Source organism: Taeniopygia guttata, chromosome 4, assembly GCF_048771995.1.
Source record: "Taeniopygia guttata chromosome 4, bTaeGut7.mat, whole genome shotgun sequence".
NCBI lineage: Eukaryota > Metazoa > Chordata > Aves > Passeriformes > Estrildidae > Taeniopygia > Taeniopygia guttata.
The window spans coordinates 25,863,386-25,890,308 of NC_133028.1; the positions used below are offsets into that span (position 1 = coordinate 25,863,386).

The following is a 26,923-nucleotide window of genomic DNA, read 5'->3' on the forward strand; positions in this document are numbered from 1 at the left end:
TCTACAAAGTTGAATCAGCCTACAGCATTTTCTTTTAACCTGACACAAAGACAATTCTATTTCTTCTGAAGTTATAACGTGGAAAAATATTATTTAAATTGAGAGCTATAAAGAAATTAGAATATAGCATAAAAGCAGGATTGGTGAGATATACCTACGGAGATATTAAAGTCATAGTGATATCCAACTATAAACTCCAGGGCTGTTGTACAGCATTCCAAGTTAAATGAGGCTAAAATACCTTCACCATGAGACACCATGGGCTTCTGATCAGTTCTGAAGTATATAGGCAGCCATAACAGACTTTATTCTGTAGGCAGCCTTCAATAACCCACAGCGTTAGAACATTAACTTGTTATAATTTGCTGTGTACAGGAACAACTTGTTTAACAGATCAGAACTGTCCCTGATTTCCTCAGCTGCCTGTTTTACTCAACCTGATGCACCAAAAAAAAATGGTTCATGTTGCAATCAGAAAGGCTAAGAAAAGTCTTTCCAAGGAAATCCTTTTCTCCCACCGCCACCACAGGCTTAACTCCCTAAGGGTGTAAGTTCATCACCCAGTAAGACAGACGAATGTCTCCATCTCCCACCACTTCAGGTAGACAGGAAAAAAATTACAGGTAAGGAAAAAAATTTAAAAGCCATACTAATTCTTGAAAATATCCAACCACACAGCGAAGGGCAAACAAAAACTGCATCTGACAGCGAGCAGAATCCAAGACCATAAAGGCTCAAGACTGCACTATTTTAGCTGAAGGCAAAAATAAAAAAAAGTAAACCTGAATTTTCCATTACCACCCAGCTGTACAATCTGAAAAAGGAACATGAACTAATTCTAATTTTTATTAGCACAACACACGAATAATATTTAGCCACTAACACACAGTAAAAAAAAGTTTTAAAAAGAAATCATATAACCAGGCTTACCCATGGTTCTTGAGGTTAAAAATTCTCTACACAATATCCATAATCTTAAATTACTTATTTATATAATATGTTTACTAAAATGAGCAAACTTTAAAACACTAAAAAAGTGAAACATACACTGTTTCGAGACAAAAAAAACTCTTAAAAGGAAAGCCTTTGAAAACTTAGGGGATCAAAAAAAAACAGGGTGAGAAAAGATGACACAAAACTCACATCTTGCACTGCAGTCAGAGCTCTGTGTAGCACACTTTTGTCTAGACAACTTAGTGCCTAATTGCATGTACATTACAGTTTAAAAACTTAAACATATTCTTATTACAGAAAAAGGAGGGGGAAAAGCCACAAAGGCATGCAAAGACGGAAGAAATCTTGAAATTAGAAATCCTGAAAAATTGCTTCCATATATGTCACTAACAAATGATAATGCATTAGTGATGAAATAGTTCTAAAGCTGAAGACACCATAGTCGGAGGAACTCTGACAAAAAGGCCTTTTATATTCAAATTTGTCAATTTAACAAAATAATCATGATCTGAAGAAAGAGCTTAGCAATCAGTTTCCACCAGTACATACAGTAATCAGGATACATACAGTAATCAGGATGTAAAGCATGTGTCCCCTCATCTTCATCTATTGTCTGTCCTAATGAAAACAGTCTGACCCGTCTCATCTTCAGCAGCCTTGGAGAGCTTTCACGGGCTGTACTCCCAACATCCTGAACATCTCCAGAAGCAGCAGTGGGAACAATTTTTTTCAGGAATTCCATTTTTACATGCCCTCTGTGTTCTCAGCAGTTATGATCCACTTCACAGTGTGGCTCCCACATCAACTTCCTTGAGCACAGAGGTGGACTTCTCCTGGTGATGTCATGTTAAACCTGGGTGGTGCCAACAGCAGCGTCAGCTGCCAGCCAGCTGCTCCAAGGCAGATTCGAAAGACATTTTACTGTGCGGGCTGATAAGAAAACCAAACACCACCAAGCCTATATATTAACCAATGCATGCCCAACTCTGCGTGCCAAGGAGATACCATTTAGCACTGCAAAAGTTTTAAGCCCTAAGAAAATTTGCAACACATTTGCAAACACACATCTGACAGAGTTCAATAGCTCTTCATTTTCATGAAGTGCACAGAGAGCATTCCTCTGTATTTGAAAGATAACACCATTCAGAAAGTCCAGGCACTTTGTTTTTAAAGCTGGTGTATAACATCACCATTCAATTCTCACATAGTTTTAGCCCCTGACTAGAAAAATACTAACTTTTATTATATTTATATTCTGTTTTGCAGAGACTCTGGTGCTATTTTTACCACTTAAAATATTTGCACCACCTTCCAGAAAACTACAAGTACAGAAATAACCTGTCTCTTGTCCAAACATCCACTTTATCCCTAGGGCTACTTCTCCATACATGCCTGGTTTAGCTGAATTTTTTTGGTTTTATTTCTGGAAGTTTAAATGTTGTTTTATATTTAGCTTAAAGAAGCCAGAAAGATGACTTGCATTTAGAGCAGAAAGCTCAAGGACAAAACAAATAAATTATCATAGAAGAAGAATGTTGCTTAAGGCTTTCTACAATTTGGAATATGTATCATTGTTCAATTTAAAGTATTCTTTTATTTACTACAATTAGAGTGAAGATAGACAGACACTATACTAGGCAATATTCCTACCTCATTTACCACCGAAGACTGTACACATTGCTGAGAGGAAATACACTAAATACTTGCTCCAAATATTTCAGTGGCAGCCTGCATGATTCTGTTATTTTTATGAAGGCAGCACAGTGTCCAAGACATTGCTGAATGCATGCAAGACAATTACATGAACTACACATGAAGCATAGCATACTTCTGTACATTCCTCAAAAGAAGGTATTTAATCTGAAATGCACTACTGCTTAGCTCTTAAAAAGAAAAAAAAAAAAGTCTATGAAAGGTATGCAGCCTAACATGTTTTAGGTCTCAGAGTTTCAGTTACATGCTGACAAGGGGCTGCTCAACTGGATTAAGTTGTCAGTCTAACTCAACTGCCACATACGTTGTTCAGAATACCACAACTTGAAAAAGTTGGTACAAGTTCATTAAAGCTGACACCTAAGATATGTTTTCAAGTTCTTTATAGATTGAAAATGTCCTGTTCAATTCTGCATTAAAATCCCCAGATATCCAGGTTAGTCCAAATTCCCCTTCTAAATGAATACAAACATCTACACAATTTTTTCCTTATAAATGAATACAAAATTCTGACCTTATCATAAGAGACATATTATAAGAATACTACTTCCTGAAGGGAGATCAAGCAGAAAAATCTCCGTAAAATCATTTCGTTCACAGTATTTTATCCACAATACCAAAAAAAAAAAAATTACAGAGAAGTGGGTTTATGCATTTTCAGAACAATAATAAAGACACCACAAAGACAACTTGTGATTACAATAGATCATGAGTCATTACAAGCTCAAGCCATCATTTATTCCTAATAGCATTGTTTTCTATAGAATTCCTTTTCTTGCCCTTGAAATCTTGCCACAAACCTACTTTGCAGTTCCTAACATTTGGGAGCAAGAGAGAAATTCAGATGCTTTCGTGAGACTGAGGATGCTTCCAACCATCTACCTGCCAAACTGCAGTTTGCAGTGGGGCAACCAGATATATATTTCATTTTGTACCCATCTTAAACACACTCTGAAAGGCTCAAACCAGGTATCAAAGTACTCTTAACCATGCTATGGAGGTTTTATTATGTGTGTGTACTCAGGGTGGAGTCGACATGTGAAGTTCAAGTACCTAGTGCACCACTTAATGCACAAGGTGTGACCTTTTACACATGTGGCACATGTGAGTTAATCACAAATTTAAATAACAATTAGGTACTGAAGCTATATTTTTTGTAAAATGCGAAAAAAACAGCCTTTCAAGTAATAGGACACACAAAACACAAGAAATAAAAACCACCCTCCATACCATATGATCATATTTCAAGATTAAATCCGATAAACTAATAAAGTTTATACAAAACAGACGTATCAAAAAGCTCTTGACTGATTTTTCCTTCAGTGTGGCTTCTGACTCTTAAGAAAAGAACATCAAGAAGTTTTCTACAGAAGATAGCAGGGGATACATATGTGTATATTTGTATATGTATATGGATTGTTGCAGGTTAACTCCAAGATTGCCATACTTCACTACATTCTATGAAAGCAATATTTTATAAAAAATGAGGGCAAGATACAAGGTTTATGGTTTTGCCTTGATATGTCATTTCCCATACATGACTCCCTCACATTTGTTCTTACCATTTTCTTAAACAGAAAAATGTGGGTTCTATACAACCTAAGCAAGTTTTACAGATTATCTGTCAGTGTAAAACATATCAAAAATCTTAAAATTGTTATACCTAAAAGCATGTTTAAACAAAACCAAAACAGGCAATAATATGCCTAATTCAATAAATTTTAACAGAATAATAAGAATTTTTATTTCTTGTTCTGGAACCTCTAAACAAAAAGATAAAAAAATAGAATACTTGCTCCTAAAACTGTTATATGCATTACAGCAAGTTCTTTGATGTCTTTTCACATGTATTCCACTTTTGTTACACTGAAAGGATGACTCTGATATTGCACTGAAGTGCCTGCTGAAGTCATTCAGGCTTCCCCTGCCACAGTTCTTGATGTTTGTAGCACTAGCTGGCAAGAAAACGTCTGAGCTCTGCACCTCTCACTAACAGGAATCCACATTAGCAGAACTTTGCATCAGAAGGGATTGCAAACACATCATGAAACATGCAGAAGTGTAACAGTGGGAGACCCAGTGAATGATCACAGCACAACAGCACTTCTCAGAGCACCGTCTCCTTGGATTACACCTTTCAGAACATAAATAGCCAAGCTGTTCGGCAGGGGTGCATAGAAAGCCACATAGGTGGGAATTCCATTGAAGCAGGTGAACCTGCTTATGGAGGAACATCCCAAGAATGAGAAACAGTGAAAAAACAAAACACGGTCAATGAAAGAAAGATCTAGGTGACAGAAAACTACTTGCAAGTGACTTGAATTCACATGTGCAGAGAATTCCTAGAATTATCAATATTAATAGTAAAAGACAATTATAAACCAGACCAAGATACTGGGAAGTACAATTTTGGAAGACCACCCAGAGGCCCTACAACCTACCACAAACAACACATCATTTGACAGGTCTCTTCCCGAGCAAGCGTGCATTGCAAACCTGCAGCTTTCTAACAAGAAATGTTTCTAGAACTACCCCACTGCGCCAGAGAAACGCCAGCCCAGCCCTACCTGCTGTGGGTGAGGGGGCAGAGGTTTCTTTAATATTTACAGGTAAGAGCCACAGGGCCTGGGGGCGGGCCGCAGCGGGATCCGCGGGGCGGCAATGACGGCGCTCCCCGGGGAGCTTTGCCCGCAGCGCCCCACCGCGCCCTGAGGCGGCACTGCGGCCCCACCGCGCCCTGAGGCGGCACTGCGGCCCCACCGCGCCCTGAGGCGGCACTGCGGCCCCACCGCGCCCTGAGGCGGCACTGCGGCCCCACCGCGCCCTGAGGCGGCACTGCGGCCCCACCGCGCCCTGAGGCGGCACTGCGGCCCCACCGCGCCCTGAGGCCGCACTGCGGCCCCTCCGCCCGGCCCGGGCCGGCCCACGGCCCTCACAGCGGGCTGGCGAGCAGACCGCCCCGCCACAGCAAAGCGGAGAGCTGCGCCCGATTTCACCGGCCTCCGCAGAAGGCGACAAGTTCAGGGGAGCTTGCTTAGCACGGTGGGAACATGTGCAAAATAACAGCCATGTTCAGGAAACTCCCCGTCCGCCCATCCGGGAGCCACTCTGCCAGCCACCCTGGCACCGCCTCAGATGGGATGAAGGCCCCTTCGCAGCTGCACACCCCACACTCGCAGTCAGAAGAGGTTTTTACCCTGCAGGCTCTGTCCCAGGGTTCCCACAGCAGAGTTTCAGATGTCCAGATCCTTAAAGTAATTTAATCATGGTGCAATAATAAAATCATAAAATCACAGCCGGAGCTGGTGCCTCAGAGGAGGGACCCTGAGCAAAGGAACCCCTGGACGTTTATACCCTCACAGGGATGCCTAGGGCTTCCAGCTGAGTCCTTGGCAGCCGTGTCTCTGAGCCTCCTGTCTCCGGCTGACAACTCATGCTCTCTTGCCTCAGGCTCCTGGCTCTGCAGAGCTCAGCCTGGAGCTGCACACCGAGCCACATGTGAGGAATGTATTCCCCAAAAGCCATGCTGGCAATACGGCCACTAGTACAACCACACTGGCAAAGGACACAGCTGGAGGCATTCCTGTGCCATCAAAGTGGAAGTTCACACTGCAAACCTTCATTTAAATGTCTTTTCCAACCTAAACGATTCTATGATCTCCCCTTTAGGTAAACACTGCAATGGGGTGGGCACATCTATTGGCACACAGACCCTGTGCTTTATCCCAGCTTTACAGCAACAGGACAATGTTAACTGGACAGAACAACTGGGGTCGACTGATGAGGTGATTAAAAAATGGTTTATTGCAAAATCAGTCTGATGGAAGTGAGACTGTAAGGTTGTTACATCCAATGCCTTCACATCAGAAACCGTTTAATTCCAGTTACAATGTCTTTTATATATTTCTTATCCAACCAACTACTTCCACAAAGCTTGCTAACATCTTCATAAACCAATCATTAACTGTTTTACATGATTCTGCCACAATGCATCTCTTTTTATCCAATCATCTAACTATACAGTAACTTATGCTCTATCTTCTGCTTTTTACCAACTCTGTAACAAGTTCTATTACCAGACTTTAAAACTTTCTACTATCTTGCTTAGCATATTTATATGCTTATGTGAGGCATATTTCTACTTGCTTAAAACATATTTCTGCTTAAACTGCAAATCTTTATTCTTACTTTGTGTCTGTTTCACTTTTCTGTTCTAAACTTTCAAGCTTTCTCCAAGGTCTTAGGTCTAACATTGTATCGATCTCTATCTCTGAACTTGTATGCTCCAGGCCTTGGGAGCTCTCTGTGCCTGTATTACCCAGAATGACACACAAAAAAAAAAAACCAAAAAAAAAAAAAAAAAACCAAAAAAACAAAAAAAAAAAACCCAAAAAAACCCCAAAAAAAACCCTCACCACAAAAACCCAAAAGAAACGACCCACCAACATTCCCCTGCAAAAATGCTCAACAGCCCACCAAAACAAGCACCTATGAAGCAAAACTATCCTTCCTGCTGCGACACTGGTACTGGAGGCATCACTAAAGGAGTTTCAACAGGAAAGACCCAGCAGCATAAGAAGAGTACAGGTTTTGCCTTTTGAAAGAGTGAGCGGGCCACATGATGCAAAGTGGTCTCTATGTGTTTGCAGGTCTTCAAGATGCATTAATATTCCTTGAGATTAAGGGTGTTAGCTATGCATTTCATACTGAACATAGCATATAAAACATACTGAACACAGCATCAGTGTGCACCAAATACACGAGTGTTTCCACCAACTTCCTCATTTCAGCCTGACATCACTGATTCATGTGGAAGCAAATCTGCTAAGAAAATAGACTAATTACAAGAAGACCCAAATATTTAGGAAAAATACCCAAGTACATGAAGTTTCTTCTTAATGCTTAGAAGAGAAGACAAATTTATAAGACTATTTGTAATAGTTTGTCTTATCCCAATGAAAATAATCTACTCTTAAAAAAAAAAAAAGTTACGATACAAGATACACAAGTGAAAGCAGAATAAAGCAGTAGAGCTACAAATCAAAGAGTCCAGCCTACAGGTATCAATTAACACACTTGCATTAAAATCATGAGATGTAGTGGGCACTGGACATCCACGTTATACCTGCTAGGCAAACAGTAGGACACTGAATTTCACACAAAAGTCTGCATGGGTAGGGAAGACAAACCCCGTCTCTTCCCCTGTATATGCTGCATTTTTTTTTAAATGGCAAGCCTTTTTGCTTTAGAACTACAACTGTCACATAGCTTTGAACAAAGAACATAGCCTAGCAAATATGCATAGGGAGAAAACAGTGTATCTGTCATATTGTGGAGTCATCTTTTAGCAGTTTGCACTAACCACTCGTTAGGACCTAACATATTTAAACTTGCCATGTATATTTCAAACTTTAAAAATATATTTAAGAGGCCATCCTTCATATAACTTACACTTAACTTTACAGTTAATTCCTGAGCTACTTGGCATTAATGTTTTCCTTGGTTCTGTTCAATTAATGTAATTTCACAGAAAAAACCCAACCAGGGACAAATCCATGTACAATTTTGCAACACACTCTATCTATATCAGCACAAACTTGTTGCAGCTATTATTTTGCATACAAAATACTTTAAAATTAAGCCATTTAACCTTTCTATAATTTTGGCTTACTGCTTTTTTTAATGTAAGAATGTAAATAGTTTCAGTTATCACCACACTTTTCTTAGACATACCTAGCTATTTCCTGAGAAATGAAACAAACAACAGTCAGTTTCTGGTAAAGTTTTACTTTTCCTTCAATCACTTATGCTGTATTTATTTGTTTTAAACGGAGCTGGAGATCCTTCTGGGGCAAGCTGTGGGGCTTTTTCTTTGGAAGGTTGCAAATTTCCAGGAATGATTTGAGGGGGAGGTTTCAGAGTTTGGCTTTGATTATCTAGCATTAAAATGAAAAAAAAAAATAGAAATATCTGTCAAAATATCTCCATCAGCAGTTGAACATAAAACTGTTATATTCACTGACTGAATACTGTGTTATTCTCTTTAACAGAAAAGTCCCCAAAATTTTACCATTTGTGTATTACGTTTTAACTGTTCTTATCTTGAGGTCACATGCAAGAACACAATGCTTTCCTGAACTCATTAGGAGTTCCTGAGAAGACCAAGGTATTGTCTACCCCACAGCTTCTACAATGCTCAGTCGGGCTTCCTGTTGCTAATCTCTTGCTTGTTCCAAGTACTGATACATTGCACAAGATCTTCCAAACCATGCAGCATAACATGAACCATACCCATTTCCACACAAGTAGAAACAGCAAGAGAAGACATTGTTACGCAATCCCATAACAATAGAAGTGGTCAGCTCTTTTTTCTTGTAAAATAATTGAAGTGAATTATGACAATCTTGATGTTGATATCTCTATATAAAGGACTTTAAAATAAGCAATATTTTAAAACCAAAGGTTCGCTGCCAGAACAACAATGGCAACACTGCTGTGAAACTGGATCTCTAAGGGATTGAGACCTGAAAACTTTTACAAAAAGCTTTTTAAGTGCTTTACAAAAAACAAGAGTTGCCAACTGTTAATGCATAGACCAGCCAGAACAGACAGTAAGTGATAACCAGAGACCAAGCACATATGTATTTCCAGAATTACTCAAGAACAGTGAGTCAACTTGTATTTCTGAAACAAACATTTGGGCTATTTAGTTGATTATTTTTACAGCTATTGTCACAGTCTCTCTTAAAGAGTTTCTCTAGCACTACATAAAAGTACACGTCTGTAGAAAAATTTCCTCATGCTTGAACGATCAACTTTTAAAATCATGTTGAAAGCATAAAAGTCAAACAGCAAGGGAATCTATATTCCACTGTTCAAAATAACCATCATGCCAATCCCAAACCTACATACAGCATACTTATCTTGCTTCCCTTACCAAGCCTAATCTAACTGTATTTATTGTTTAAAATTTTATACAAGGCAGGCACGTTTTAAAATGCTACTGACTTGGGGGAACTATCATTATCCTTTTTTTTGACTGTAACTTTTGTCCATAGCTTCTATTACTTAAAAAAAAATAACACATTCTTAGTGAGTTCACAGGATAAGCTCCATTTGCAAGAGCAATGAAAAAGCTCTCAATGCCTACATTAAATACAGGTTCTGTCTTGGTTTACACCGCATTCATCCACCCCATCTATTTTAGTTCTTCTCTTCCAAAATTAACCGGGTTCTTGAAACATGGCCACAGAAAGCTTAATCTACACGGCAAAATAGAAAGTAGAAACTAATATTCAACCTACTTGAAAGAAAACCCAACCCACCTGGGTGGCTGCATTCACAAGTCCATTCATGTGGGTTGACATACTCAAGTCTCTACTACTTTAGGCTCGTTACACAGACCATAATACTAAAACTCTGAAACACTATACATATGGTATGAATATAACATATGTATCAGTTTGAGTATTTAATAGGTGTCCTTTTGGTGTTGCCTCAGCAAATGGGCTGAACTGTGAACAGGACACTCTGGGGTCCTGTCTTAAGGAGGAGGAAAAAAATAAGTAACAACAACCAAAACACCACATCCTGCAGAGAATACTCCCAGTAGAATTCCACATGGACCTATAGGCAACATGTAGCTTTAAATACATAAACACGTGCAAAATGTCATTCATGTTTAACACAAAACAAGAAAAGAGGCAGAGAATTTGCACTTTTAGAATTTCTATAAAGGAAAAAGAAAGGATATAGTTTAGGTCTGGTGAGGTTTTGGTTTCAGGGCTTTGAGCACAGGAGAGGAAATTCTAACTTTCAGTGTTAGATGTTAGGTGAAATCTAATTTCCTATTTGGAAACATACAACATACTTGAATGAAATAGAGGTCCAACTAAGATACTAAATTAAAGTTCAGAAATGTTTCTAGGAAGAAGGGGAGGAAAAAACCCTAAGTTTGAAACCAAACACTTTTTGATTATTAGCAAATAACTAAACACAGTCACTAAATGCACTGCTACAATAACTAATTGTCAGTATATCACAGTTACTAACTAAACAAATACATGAAGATGAAGGAACTAAACAAAAAAATTGTTGAGCCACCCAAGATAAAACATTAATTTCTACCCTATACGGAACATTTATGTAATTATGCACAACCATGCAAGTTTGTTTGCTAAATATAGTAAAGCCTATAAAATTGAAGAGCGCTAAACAAGATCACCATAAAAAAATAAAATAAAAAATCCAAAAGCAATATACAGCATACTGACTTTGCATCTTCAGAAGGAGAGTGAACAGACTTTGCTTAAAAGACAGCAGTCAAGGCAAAGCTACTGTTCCTACACACCAGCTCTGCTGCTCAGGCATTCTGACAGTCACCTGGGGACAACAGCAAAGCTCAAAAGGCACTTCCAGGTATCAACAGTTCTACCCAAGTACCACACCTTAAGGTGGATCTATGGAACAGACAGATTATAAATTGTAAATTGTAAAGTACAGAACTAAGGCTAAAGAGTGGTGGCATACTTTTTACTCACACATCATCATATTAAAAGGATTAATCTAATTTCTAATGCCACAAGAAACATATACAAGATTAGCATGTATTGTAAAAGATTTATTAAAGTATCCTTATTATGAAAGAGAATTGCTGTATTACCTATCTGAAGGAGAGGTTAAGCCTGTTCCTATTAGAAGCAGGAAGGAAAAAAATCATCTGCCTTTGAAGAGGAGAGAGAAGAAACTGAAATTTAAGGACCTGGCTGAACATGATCACAAAGGATGTGAAGAATTCCATTATTTAAAGAAGTGATGCTCCAGTCATCTGATGAGAACAGAAAGACTAAAGAACACCTGAGTGCTTGCTTGACTTGTGACTTTTAATAATAAAAGACTAGTAATTGTAATAGTGAAACATAGGATTAGTGAAACACTTTTCCAAAAATTTTTACAAACTCGAATTACTTCCTCTTAGAGGAAATGTAAAAGAGGTGTGACAACGGTCATTTTGTCCATGCTAGGATTACCTCTTATCACTCACACAGAAGAGCCAATGAAATGTGGTTAAAATTAAGAATAGCAGCTAAGTACATTTGAAAGGGAGAAAGCTCCTTTCCTCACACAACCCTGTTATCCCTTCTTTAACTCTGCTGTATGTTTTAGGCTGAATCCTTATATTCTTTATGGAGTGGCCCAAACTGAAGAACGGTTCTGCATCAGCAGTAAGGCTTGCTGCACTTCATCATCCATTTCTGAGTCAGAGCACTACTGAGGAGGAACTAACCATAGCAGAAACAAGAACTTCATGACCAGTGGTGCACTGTACATGGAAACTGCCCTGGGCCAAGTCAGGCAAGATGTATAAAGCCCTGGTGAGCAGGGGCACAAGGGAGGGCAACTCAGAGTTTCCACAGGAAAGTTCTGCAGCTACACAGGAGATATCAGAAGTAGCTACATCACTTGTGCTTTACCCAAACCTCTGAAGCAAATATAATTTTTCTTATCTTTGACATACTTGTTTTGTTTAAAGACATACAATATTTTCATTAGCTGCTAACCAAGGAATAAGCATTCTCCAGTTCATTAAAGATTTCTGGTTTCCATTCTATTATATGTCATAGATTCAAACTGTAATATGGAGTCTTTACTGCAACTTGTACAGTTACTCTACACCTCTAATGTAGAAGTTACTGTTACTTTTAAATTAAGCACCTCTCCAAGTGAATTGCTTTCAAGCAAACAGTTGCTGACTGCACATGGAAAACAGTAGCATCTCTCCAACCAATATATAACAGCTGCCTGACCCAAAAAAGTATTAAAAATGAGGGTTGAAGATATATACAGCTATCTATAGCCATATGTATGTGTGTATATATACATACTAAAAAAGGGCTGTAATTGTGCAATTTTAAGCAGCAGCAAAATTAGTTAGCATACAGAGTTCTTCTCCACAATCTTCCTGCTGATGCATAATAAGACTGCTATAAGAAATTCACCCTAGCCCCTTTGAAGGACAAATGTATTTCATTTTAGGTGTTAGAAAACACCTATAGATAGTACCTTGTATATGATGCTCAATATACAAACAGATGACATTTTTAAAAATGTGGTCAAAAGAAAAAAAATCACACTAAAATTTATTGTTTATTATCAAGACACATAGCTGTTCTTCAGAAAAGAAGTTAAAAAGAAGTGCTACAAAATGTTGAAAACAGAAAATTTATGCATGTTGAATGCTACCTAAAAAGGAAACCCAACAAACAAAAACAAAGCACAAAGTCCACAGAATCCTAGGGAAAGTAAGTCCTACCAGACAGGTTCAACAGTTTTCTCCCCTCTCGTCTGACAGACACTTTCCCATTTCACAGATTAAGCAGCTCCTCTGCGTCCCTGTTAGCATTTCTGTCTTCTGAGGTTTGTTTGGTAGATGTGCCTCAGATGTTCCACATTATTTGAACAACACGAGGCATTGAGTGTGAGGATTCTGCAAGTCATCTGTCACTACAATTAGGTATGGTCCACAAAGCTCTTCAGCAGAAACATACCTCTCTAGTCAGGCATCAGAGTGAGAACAAGTGTTCAAATGAAGCAGGAGGCAAGAGGGAAAGCCCACAAAAAGCCTTATTAAACATCAGTGAGGCCCACTGAGCTATATCTTAATAGAAACTTTGTGATAAAAAAAGAACTTAAATTTTCTTTTATTTTTCCAATATCCACTTTAGAATTTATATTGACAGAACTAATGAAACTGCTGAGCAGAGTATCAAGTGAGTAACAAGTACTCCTTAATCCTAAATGAGTATTTAAGGAGAAGAAAAAAGAAAAGTAATAAGATTTTTTTTTTAATAAAATACATTTTAAAAACCACTACACTTTTCTCCTCATGATGATCCTTTATTAATTATGCTGCAAAAGAAATTAACCAAACTTAGGTGCTACACTTGCAAAAATGCTTGTCAAGTATTAACAGGCACATTAATTACATGGTATGCTGCTCAAGAATTGCTTTTACAGAAATAGTTCCTCAGCATAACTGGTGCTCCAGACCATTTTGCAGAGAAGTGATGTGAGCTTTTCAAGACCTGACTGGACAAAGCTCTGAGCTACAAGGCTGATCAGGAAACTGATTCCTGGGAGTAAATTAGAAGAAGAATGGCAACAGGTACACTTTTTCATCTATATTATTTTTCCTTATCACACATATTTTTAAAGGAAAGCACTTGCATCTGCATTCTCCAACAGGAAAATAGACCCTGAAAGACCACTTCTAACTAAAGTGAAAAACAAAATGAAGCCCAGACACAACACATTTACTGCCTACACAAAACACAGTAGGCTTTTAATATAGAAGACAACAGATACAAAATCTGTGGCCCCAGTGCTAAGAGTATTTGTTTTAAACATGATTTGTTAAAAACCTGATTGCTTTTTAAACATCTCACAGCAAGTATAAAAAGCACAATAATTACTGAAAAGTATTTCAGAAACTAGATCAGTGCTCGACAGTCTTGTTCCCAATAAAGAAAAACTACACAATTCCAACTTCAACATTTGAAATTTGTAGGTGGAGCACATTTTCTATATAAACATAAAGAAATGTAGAAACATACATAAACACTAAAACCTTTTAAAATTATATAAAACTAAAGTTGTCCTAAGCAGGATAAGCATGGACAGAAGAAAAACTTACAGTAAAAAATTATACTAATGTTCTCAAACCCTCTGCCTCCATTTTTCTACTTCATTTAAAAGACTGATTTGGAGTGACTACTCTAATGTTCAAAGATGTACTTGCCTTCCTTGAACAATAGCAAGATATGGTCTTTAAACTTCTGCAGCAACAAATTTATTATACTTCGAGAAAAAGAACACATCAGTACAGAAATAATTATGGTATAAAATTCTAAAAAAGGACAGGTAAGCAGGTCAGCATGTTATATTACAGGAAATATAAAACAGTAACAGAAGCAAACATGGGTTCATGATATAATGCAGATGTTAAAAAAGCAGATCTTATTATGAATCCAAATTCTATTTTTTTGTATACATCTCCTTCACAGAAAATATAAAACAATATAAAATAAAGTGAGAGCTATGAGGAAATATTATATAACATGTAATATTCTAATTATTAATGACAATTAGTTAATAATAATAAAACATAAAATAGTCTATTACATTCTACAAAGTACTATAGAATATATAAATAATAAAATTGTCTTGAATACGAAACTCCACATAGCAAATAGCATATCAACAACAGCACTTCAATGTTTTCGTCCTGTCACACCAATGTACCCTCTGCTCTCAAAAGCCAAAAGAAACCATGGTCTATCAGTTTAACTACTTAACTATAAAAAAAGCAGTATGTTATATTATTTTTTAAGAACAGTTTAGATGTTGTTCAGATCTATCAATGCTCATTTCAGCTCTGAAGTGCTTTAGTGACAATAGTTGCCCTGTACTTGACATCAATGCCTGTCTATTTCCTACTGGTGAAATCCTTACATGCCAAGCAGCAAAGGAAAGAGCATCTGTGTATGTCACTGACTCAGGAATGGGGACTCTGCCTAAGGAACTGCAGGTCGCTTCCAGCCCAAAGCGCCCCACGGGCCCGTGCCGGCCCTCGCCACTGAGCTGCAGTACCGGCCTCGCCCACACGGGGGCAGAGCGCAGGTGCCCGCCCGCACCTCCCAAAGGCTCCGGGAGGGCTCCGCTCCCACCGACTCCGATTCCCACGAGCACTGACGCTCGTGAAATAACTGTCGGACATACAGAAATCGCACAAAATAAATACTAAATGTACAATTCGATAAGTATTAAGAGCACAGATACCAAATCTGTCTTCGGAAGTCCCCAGGACGCAGATGACAGGGAGGGTATTTGCTCTGTTCCTGCCCTCTTCCTTAGACATTCACTTTTGGCCGTGATCAGTTACTACACTGTGTTAAAACACATGTTCTTGTTGGATTTAACACAGTAGAGACAGTCTTCTAGTCAGACAACTGAGATCTGAAGTAACAGCTCAAGGTGTGTTAACAGTACAACATAGACAAGCAAAACAGAAAGCGATAGATGAAAATCTATTTATGACACTACTGTGAGAAAGACCTTACCACTTAGAAGCCATTGTTAACCACTGATGAGAGCTATCACACTTAGGATGGATCCATCAAGACATTTTCCCCTCCAGTCCAACGCTGTGCTTTGAGATGTAAGAGCAGACAAAGATGTAAACAGCTTCGAGTTGGCTGGTATATAGCCAAAAATTGGAGAAAGACCTCCAAACACAGTACAGACAAATGAAATACAGAACTCTGAAAAAGAAAGAAGAAAAAAAAAAATCAAACCTTAGACATTTAACAGAGATGCGAACAATTTCCCAGTGCTTTAGAATTCTAAATTTATCATTGAAAACTTAAAAACTATAAAAATGTATTTGTTACATTTGCCTTCAAAATTGCTGTTCTGGTCAGAAGCTAATTATTCTTAATGATTTTTTCCCTATGAAAGAGAAAAATTAAAACTGACACCAAAATAACATCTGGTTTCCCACACTCAGCATATTCTGCATGCATCCATTCCTTATGAAAGGTTTTAATTGCACTTTAGTTACAAACATATTTTTATTAATTATATCTAACCACTCTAAAATGCAAATAATTCTGAATAAAATTTTTCATCTTATTCCTTTTATTAATTTCTTTTCTGATTTTTGGGTTTTTTTTTTTCATCTGCTCAGTTAGCAGGAGGATGTGGTCAGAAAAGAAACAATACTTCAGAGCTGGGTCTTCCTAACAAAGTCTTGAGAAGTTCTTCAGATTTCTTCACAATAGAAGTTTCTATGCAGCAGACATACTTGCCACAACTTGCCTAAGCAGCAGATTCTTTTTTACTTCTATAGTGCCAAACTACAGTAAAAGAAAACACTTTAGTATTTTTAATTTTACCCTGAAGGCAGATCAAGCACTTTCAACTGCTTTTAACAACTCAAGTCTCATCATGCAGTAGCAGTCCACCACTCCAGAACATCTAGTTTATATGAGGAAGTTTTTTTTCTTCTTTTAAAATTCATAGCTTGAAAAATTCCAGGTATTTTAAAATTCCATAGCTTGGAAATTTTCCAGGAAATATTTGTAAAAAGCCCTGTATATCCAATATGATTTTCAGTGCTCTGATGCAGCACAAATGTAGTAGTTTCCTTTAAGGATGTGTGAACTAGTCAATCATCATCAATTCTTTTATGTACAATTTGTTCTACTTCTTAATTAGTGTTTCCAAAAATACAAAAGAGAGACCCATATAAGTGCAATCTAAAAGTAAAAAGCCACATCCTGAAGATTTTAAGATGTAACAGAGAGCTTAAAAGTGGGACTGTGAGACAAGAAATAAAATTAGATAAACTCTTGCAAAAAGGAAGCAACCTGATATTTATATATAATTTAGGAATGCATTTTGTAATTCCTTGGAAAAGACAGTCATGTTTCAAAGACTTGACCAGTTACAAAGGAAAGCATTTAGCGACACAAAATTCTGACTGTGAATTTTACCTGTAAAATTTTGCAACACCTTAATAAAAATCTGAACTGTTTTCCATAGTCTGTGCATTTGACAATGCAGTGCATCAAATACACATCACTTTTACCTCTTCAGACAATTAGGATAAGTTAGCATTGTTTTCTGCACAGCAGAAATGCATCACCTTTCATCCTACAAACATCAACAAGCTGTACTATTCCATTTTTCCTCTTCTTTTTGCTCCCTTTTTTTAATTAAAGGTAAGCAATAGTTTATTTCAGTTCATGCAAAACCTTACACTCACCCCAGTTTGAAAGAGAGTGGGTCGGCTGTCCTTTAACTCCTCCCCTAATACAACCACTGGGAACAGCGCTTTAACACAGTCAAACCTATGCATTATTACCCTCCAAAAAATTGACAGAATACCCAGACAGAAACCACCCTGGCATATACATTTTAGCTCACTACCTCAAGAAAAACATACATTCACAGGTACAGCATCCATTCTGATTAGAGGCTTCCCTGCTTGCAGCCTTCAGAGCAGACACATGCAAACACATCTTCCTTCTTTACCACACCAGATTCAATCTCCCTCTCCCACCACACCACCCAACAGCCCAGCTGCTTAGCAAAGGAAACAAAGTTAAGCTGAAAACTGACTTGACTGTCCAAGCTTTAGGAAGGCACTGTCAGTTCAGCTAGCAAACTGTTTGGAAAGAGGCCAGAGGGTGGGAAGCCCATGAAAACCCATGCAATGTACTCAAGGTTTTTTTTGTGCACACTGCGCTAAAATGAATTTCATATTGTAGGTGCTGCCCAGGACTTCAAGAACAACTACAACTAGATTTTAATACAACCTGATACAACCTGAGGTATTCTACAGAATCAATCTGATCAGATTAACTCAGACTACAGGAAAAATAAAGTATCATAAAAGGTAGCAAAAAGGTCAAAAGTCTCCAAAAGATGCCAGTGAAGCCTACAGTAGCTACAGCACATTAACAATGTTCATTTAGCTTCATTCCTAATGGCAGCTGACAAGTTAAAATATAACTATACTTTATCAGATTTGAAGTCAAAGGTATCACACAGGTGTAGTTTCAGTGTTTGGGGTTCACTCCTATGGAAGATTTATAAAAAGTTAAGACACAGAACATGAAAAAAAGAAACATAATAAAGTTGAAAATACGAACTATTTGCTATCATAAGGTTTAAAAAATAGTACAAAGAAAACTGATGCTACCTCTAAGTTTTCATATCTAAAAGAATTCAGAACTCCTCTAGCAACCTGAATTGGAAAACACAACTAATAATTCAGTCAACTTCAAATCTGATCAAGTAACAGCACATGTAACTTCTAATTTACATAAACTTTTTCTTTGGAAGGAGAGGAGTTCACAGAGCATTATTTTCAGGCTGTTGTATTATATTTACAGAGTAGCTGCTGTAATGTTGACTACTATGCAAAATGGAACTCAACTTTAACTTCTGAGCAGCAATTAACATGCTCCAATTCAGCACACATTGCTAAGTATAGGAGAGGCAGTATAGCAGATCACTTCCAAAACCTTCAGGGATGGGGATTAATACAAATGTTGCTGGAAATCCAAGTATCAGCAACTTCATTTAAGAAGATACACACGATACACTAAATTAGAGCCTTCTTCCCAATTACTGGCCCAAAAGATTTAATAAGATGATACTTCAAAAGAAAAAAAAAGAAATATTAATAGTTTTAGCCATCTGCTAGAACTGGTGTTTCCACACTACAAACCCTAACCAGGCTTCAATAAACTATTTGCTTTTACACAGGTAGAATATAGGCAGAGATGAACTATATCAGGTTTTATGACATCATTTGAAAAAGTACAACAAGAAGCTGGAAGTTTAGGGGAAAACATTTACCCAATGGTACTATGGTCATCCAAACCTGTGCCTGACCTATAACTTCAGCATTTTCTAGAGCTAAGTAACCTGCTGTCACAAGCACTCCTAAGATAACACACCACCCCTGGTGAGCTCTGGTCCTCTTGTCAACTTACACCACCCCTCATACAGGAGGTAGAAGGAAGAAAACAACATTGTTAACTATAAACTAGATTATACAACATATCAACTATATACAAGACTTCCCTGTTACAGGCCAATTACACTTTTTTTTCCACTACAGCATGGGAAAATGATACCAGAAGGTTGAAAGATTTCCAGTGCCTGACCAGTTCCCTTGTTCTCCCAACCTTTTCCTCTGCAACTAGGCTATACTGAGCTTATGGCTTGTTGTCCTTCCAAGTATAATATTGGTGACTGACATCAGAAATAGAGAAAAGAAGAGCTTGAGAGCACCTGAATATTACAGAAACCACCTTTAAGCTAATTACCTCAGAAAATTGGATGTCATAAGAATAAAAAGGAGGAATGAAGTTTCCCAGGCTCCTTATTCTCAAATCTACTCAATTTCCTTACAGATGCTTGGCACACTGTGTATCAACAGAAGATTTTTAGTAACAACTTTGTTCTTTTGCTTCCTGTAAAAGCTTTAAGAATATTAATAGTGTATAACAATAATCAGCACTACAAACTAAAAATGGTACATGATAAACTGAGTGTTACAAAATGCTGTCAAGAACACAGTAGTCATGCAATACTCTCCCAATTTCATCAACCATCTCCTTACTGGAAACCAGGTCTTTTTCCACTCCACAATCCACACAACCAGCAAGGCTGGGTGGCTGCTGATCAATTAACTGTGAGGAACCACAAAAGTCATAAACAGGAGAGACACAGAGTCACTAACTAAAAAAAGCAAGCCTTTGGGAGGCTTGGGCAGAGAGAAGTTCATTAAATACAAATATTGCAACTGGAAGATGCATAGATCATTGGCATGAAATTAATGTAGGTTCAGCTTTTACATAACTGATGTGGAAATGAGATAACACTTACAAGGCATACCAAGATCACCTAAAAGGATTAATGGGACAAGAAGGAAAAAGTGCCTACCTCAGTCATAACAAAATTTTGGAATAGAGTCAACCACCTGCACCTGAGAACTACATGTTTTTTACTTTCTTCTTCCAAGAATTACAAACAGCTCTCAATTTACAAACTGATAAAGTTCAATTGAAAATACTCCCATTTGTAGCGAAGAATTTGCAAGATAAATTTGAGGGCTTGGTACTAAATATGTAATAATTTGACCATGATAAACTTAAAATGAGTTATTTTAATTCTCTTTTCCTTGGTTATCATGACAAGGGGCTAAATAAGTGAATGCCAAATCATATCCAATGGGCCAGGGCCACAAACCCTGCCTGTTCTTTGAATCTTTACCATAACTTTATATCTTTTGGAGTCTCATTTCAAAGTATTAGGAGTATGCCAAAACTCAGATTGTGTTTTTACTACAGCAGAATGGATATTTTCATCTAGATCTAAGACCTTTTCAGTTTCTCAGATTGTTCTCTTTAGAATAATTGCCTTTACTAGTGCCCAAGGAACCCATTGCCTTCAGAAACCAGTGATGCAGTTATAAGTTTCCAAGGTGCTAATGCCCTTTGATTGCTCCTTCTCTTAACAGACTGTTAAGGCTCAAAATGTATTCTCTTTTTTCAAAAGTGACAACAACTATAAAATACGGACCAATTCTGTTACTGTATCTATACAAAGAAAAATGTGGCAATTTTTCTTAGTTATGATATAACATTAAGAGGAACCAACACGAACTTTACACACATTCAGTACCAAGGTCTATATGAATTAAATAAATAAATAACACCACCCCACTGCCCCACCCACACACAAAAAAAAAAACCAAAAAAAAAAAAACCTCACCACTTTACTCCCTCAAACAAAGCAGGAAACAGCTTTCCCCACTTCCTCCCCTCAAAGCATCTTCAGTAAAGGTTAAACTAAGGTCCTGTATATAAAACACCTGTAGTTCTTCCAATATGTTGACCAAACAATAATGGAGTGGAACATCAATAATGTATAATATAGCAAGTATAACATCAGTTAGCAGATTTCTTAGCTACTCAAGCAGTTGCAGAAAAACATTTCAATTGATATATCCCAATCTAGTGCAATTATATCTGGCCTCTGGAAGTAGAATACAAATGCTGCATAAAAAGCAGTAATGCTAACTGCTTTTGAACCACAGTGATCAGAATGGGGACTTTGTTGTACCTGCAGACCATCTCAACTCATTCTTTTTCCTTAAACTGTAGAGTTTATAGAGTCTATATTTACACAGAGTGAGATATGAACTTGCTTTTTCACTTTAAAAAAAACTCAAATGAGGCCAGTCTGCATTCTCCAGCATAACAATAACAAATATTAAAGTAGCTGAATTATTCCTCTTGTTTCTAGGTACAAAACATTATGAAAGCCCTAGTGATTTCTCTCTCTACTGCATTCTAGTCTTCCCATTAATAATCACATAGTAGTTTTCAAACGGCCACCTGCAAAATTCAGAATGCCTTGCGTCTCTAACATATGTCACTTCTTCAACTTGGAACATTTGAATCACTGAGCTAGAGTCACAAAGATTTTATGCCCTCAAACTACCTAAGTTATATAAGAGTTTTATATACTAGATATGGTTTGATGTAAACATGCAATAAAAGCTACTTTCAAATTATGGAGACAAGGATATACTTGAAAATTGAACTATTTATTCTTAATGTAAAAAGGCAAGACAAGAGAACAATAACTCACACTATGGCATAACATGGAATACACTACGCAACACCTTCTTTAGATACTCTCCCAGGAGATGCAAGGTTGGGTTTCCAACTGAATCAAATCAGTTGCACACAATTTACCTCAGCACCATAAAAATACAAGTACAATCTGTGCTGATGGTTTGTTTACAGATTTTGAATTACAGACCATAATATCATAGCCTGATCATGACTTACAGGAAAAGAAGCATTCATAAACGCTTTAAAATAAGGTTAATTTTTCCCCCAATACAGCAAAAGCCCAGAACTATACAAAAGTGTTAAAGAAATTTGTAGGTAAAAACTTTTATTTTCCTGCACCAAAAGCTTCTTCTACTTCTTTTGTACTTCTGTTTACCCAGTTTTTCTGTTCCCACACTTACTGTCCACCACTCTCACTCTCCCCAGCTATTCACCTATCAATTCTGCAGGTAGGTGCATGTAAATACATATATATATACACACAAACACATGTATCAACTCCATCTGAAAGACAGCTCCAATTCCCAGTTTTATCTACCACCAAAGTAATTTCAAATATGGTGGCAGCAGTAGGGTCTAAACTGGAGAAACAGAGGGAATGGGGTAAAATCCCCATGATTTCTGTGTCAAGAAACAGAGTACCAGATTTGACATATCCAAGTGAAGATGTCCAGGAGACCTACACATACTGCTACTCCTGCAAAGAATAAGAGCACTAATTTGCAACTCCTTTCTCTTTACGAGCTGATGTGGGGTATCCAGGAGCCCCAAGTCACACCAATAGGCATCATAGGACCAGGACTACTCATCACCTTATCCCAGGGAATAAACAGGCCAGTCAGCAGTCACAGTGCACAGGGCAGTAATTCTTCAGCTTTTAGAATGACATTGGTTTTGGATGGTGTCTATGGAGGTAGAAATCTCAGTATTTTTGCTCACAGCAAGTTTTTTAACATAATCAGCATTACTGGCAGATTAGATTAGTTCAATTAAAAATCATGAAAATTCTGTCAATGTCAATATGTCCAGCTGCCACGGGCAGAACCCCAGCAGTTCTTTCTGATTTAGCACAAGAGCAGAAGTGGTGTTGATAAGGACTATTCTCATGAAAGACAGATAAAAATTGCTAGGAACACTTCAGCTGTCTCCCATGCTAATGCCTTTAAAAAGAATCAGCCTTTTTCCAGGTCTACTCTTAATTCCAAGTCCTCTCTAGGACAGGTATTTACAAAAGAAGATGCTTCTTTATTTTGCAAAATTGGACAACATCAACAGAGAAAGAAAGTCACTCTTTGCAATATCAACTTCAAATGCAAATTCCTGAGGTCTCATTTTCTCAGATAATTCCCAAGCCTTATGGTACAGCTATTCCTTCACTTTGAAAGAAATTTAATTAATCTCTTTTAACAGTCTCCCACATTGAATTACTAGAGCCTTATCTTCTGGATCAAGTACAACAAAACTATCTCTGTAGTTTTTATGCTCTCTCCAGCTCTTATTTTATAAACATATCCAACATTATATTCAGTTACTCTAAACAAACTTAACTGCATGGGTCTGGTAAAACCTACACAATTATTGTCCTTGAGACTACTACAAAAACCAGCAGTGAGAGTTCAGCAGCAGGAAGTCTGTGAAAGGCCGAGCAAATAGGATTGCATATGGCAAGGCAGGTCTTACCCATAACCTCACAAGGATCTTTTTAGCACACACGGCTTTATTTTGTGCTCTTCTCCCTTGCTTACTTGCACACTGCTGGGGCATCTTTGTGCTCCTTGAATACTCTCTGCACAAGTATGACTAACATCATGCCCACTGGGACCCAAACTATAGCAGGCCCAAGGACTGTTGCATTTAACCTACAGATTCTCTTCCCCCTTAAGGTAACATACTTGAGCAGTAATATTTTTTTGTTATAAGCTGCAGTTTATGAAGAGAGAGAGAAACCTTGACAGGCCTATGGAAAGAAAACAGGATCCCTAAGGTTTACCAGCAAGATACACCCACCAGAGTATTAAAAAGCCTTCATTAAGTCTCACTGGAACCTTCCCTGGAATACTTTATACAAGTCTGGCCAATGCATGTTAAAAAGACTAATTAATATATGAAGGAGGCAATTACAGCATTTTAGTATGATAAGGTGAACAAGAAGTCTCACCTGAACAAGAGAGAGTCTAGTTTATCTGGTTTAGCAAAATTACAACGTTACTCTCTAGAAACACACTCAAGATAAGGGAAAACAAACATTAAAAAGAAAAAAATTGCTACCTAAGATGAAAAATAATGTTGGCAACTGACACTGACAAACTGCTTTCACATACAACTGCAAATACTACCCAAGTATCAGTTACTTAGTTTTGAAGTAGCCTTCCAACAGTTAGCTGACAAAACACACAAATCTTGTTTTATTATCATGACTATCTCATGTAACTTCACTTAAAAAAAAAATATAACAAGAGAGGGGAGGAAAAGGTCCAAGCCAGGAGTCTTCTTCCATTTTCTGGAATACAGGGAATAAGAAGAAAATAGGTCACCATATTAATTCCAAAGTGACCACCTGCACCACTCATGTGGCACGTCAGTAGTCCCAAGCTGTCTGCAGCTATTTCAGGCTAGGCCAGCCACAGCTCTTGAAAAGTAAAGTTCTCTTACACCTGTATGGACCACCTGCCAAAGTAGCAGCTGGAATGATGGAAGAAAGGTCCTTCTATACCAAGATCTGTGCAAATTCCACGCAGCTCAGCTTTAACTATTGTCACTAACCATGAAAAACAATTCATGTTGCTTCTGGTGACAAGGACAAGAATGCCCATGTAAAGAACAAACCAAAGCTTATAGCAACGGCGTCAGGGCACCAGGTCCTTGCACCAGATCAAATATTTAGACATTTCAGAGAATCTCAAACTCAACTTTAGAAGTTTGATTTTGTTTTTAATACTTGTTCCTCCTATATTTTTGCATGTAAACATAAATCACTAGGAAAAACTAGGGATAAATACAAAAATTCCTCAAAACTGAAGCCATGTCCAGAGCAAAAACTGTTGTTCAACTAGCTGAAGGGGATTTTTTTTTTCCTTTTTGATATCTTCCAGTGATGGTATTGGACACTTGCTGTTTGAGACTGTATTCAGTCATTCTTCCTGGGAGGTGTTCATGTCAGAAGGAATTAGGATTATAATAGATTTGGGGGAGGGGAAGGAAGGAAAGGGAGGACAACAGAAGTCTTAGAAGAGACAGAGCTATATGGCAGTACACAGATACTCATACAATTGACTGTCGAGCACTGAAGATAAGCAAGAACACCAGAAATAATTGCTCTTTTAGTTGAATACAGAAAGGCAGAAGCAACCCTAACTGAGTCAGTCTGGCTAGCATCTATTACAGGAGTTCATCAAGATTTAGAGCAAGACCAGACAAGAATAATGCTGAATTCTAAAACCTTCTAACATTGCAACACTTCTCCAGCTCACTGTGATTCCCGGGAGGATTATTATAGATATAAGAGTCCTGAGGGCCGAAAGTTGTTTGGGTGCGAGCATGCAGAAGCTGCACAAAGCAGCAAACCACAGCCAGGCTCTGAGCAAGGCCAGCGGCCCCCCTCCACTGAGGATAAGCTACATTGTATTTTCTAATGGTAAGGCAGGCCAGTAACCACAGGTACTGGGTCACAAACCCTGAAATATCATCCTCATTTTTCTCACAGTAATTCATATAGCCCACATAGCTGTATGTGCACATAGCTCCTTCCTCTGACATTATCTGCACAATACCTATAGCTTCTTTCCAACTAAGGCTTAAATGTAGGCAAAAACTGCTAAAAAAATCATGGCAATCTAAGCTACAAGGAGCTGTTTCGTGACATGTTCTGTATTATGCAAGTCCACTGAAGTGAAAAGTTTGCCTTCACATGTCTTAAGGAGCTCAGACAAAAAAAAATTAAACTTATCCTTTGATCCTTTATGCAATAATGAAGTAGTCTTCACCTGGCAAGATGGTGAAGACAAAACCCCCTTAAATACAAAGCTAGATATAAAATAGGCAACTCCTGCCTCATGCAGAACACACTGTTTTCCAAGTTGTTTTCCTTGATGCATAGCCACTGAAAGGAATTATAATCTTCTTAAGTTCTTAGAAAAAGTAAATACAGACAGCAAGATCTCAACTGTATTAGCAAGAACTTCCAGCATACCAATTAATTTTATCACCCCAAATTAGAAAGACAAGCATTCACAGTGAAATAAACACGAGTGGAAATAAAACCACTCTTGAGCTGTTGAAGCCTAGCAGGATGACTGCAAAGTGTTAATTCAGTAACACGAAAAATGAACAGTTCTACTTTTTGCCTTAGCCTCTACAACGTAAAACTTCCCCTCTTAAAAGTATTATGGTATTACACAAAAACCAGTTATCGCCATGCTTTGGTTCACTCAGGCCAGTCAAACAGAAATTGAATCAGTTGAATTGTCTAACTTTACCTTAACTAATCTCACATAAGAATTAAACAATTTTTCTTTCGAAATGAAGCTCAGCAACAATGCTCTACAACATCCCAAAGCAACATACCACCACTCTACTCCAAGGAAACCACTTCCAGAGAAGTCAGCACAGACTTTAACCAGATCAGTTTTGGAATATAAATAAGGAGTCATTCACAGCAGCAATTTACCCAGGGAAGTCTACTGGAAACAACCACCATCAAGTACCACTAAGGACCTCTACAAACCACAGATAAAGGAAGCTTTTGACACTGAAAATGTTGTTTTCATCTTTAAATACGTGACTTACTAAACCTGCAACACAATTTTTACGGAGAGGTTTGTTTCCTTCCTGAGACAGTGTCACAAGATAAGAATCAGCTTGGTTTTACAGCACTTGGTGTGTGATCTTCCACAAAGATTCTGAAGTATTTGGCACATATCCTCAGCATGACAGTAACAACACAGAAGCAAAGCAACTGAAACAGCCTACTGAGGAAATGACACCGTGAGGAAATACTTCTTAAGAAACGACAGAAAATTTCACTCTTTGCTCAACCCCCA

At 37.8% G+C, this 26,923-nt stretch overlaps 1 protein-coding gene across 12 annotated transcripts in view; it reads right to left on the reverse strand.

Moving 5' to 3' along the window:
• Positions 1–26,923, reverse strand: part of FRYL (FRY like transcription coactivator) — a 162,339-nt gene that overhangs the window by 133,810 nt on the left and 1,606 nt on the right. For 3 of the 12 annotated variants that reach the window (XM_041715721.2, XM_072928150.1, XM_041715719.2), the window contains exon 1: positions 1,522–5,002. The exons of 2 other annotated variants lie outside the window; for them this stretch is intronic. In XM_041715721.2, coding sequence (XP_041571655.2) covers positions 1,522–1,696 — 175 coding nt within the window. In that variant the 5' untranslated portion in view covers positions 1,697–5,002. Of the gene's footprint in view, positions 1–1,521; positions 5,042–15,785; positions 15,987–26,923 lie in introns of those variants that run through there. 7 more of the 12 variants (XM_072928152.1, XM_072928153.1, XM_041715724.2 and 4 more) reach the window with 5 other exon arrangements.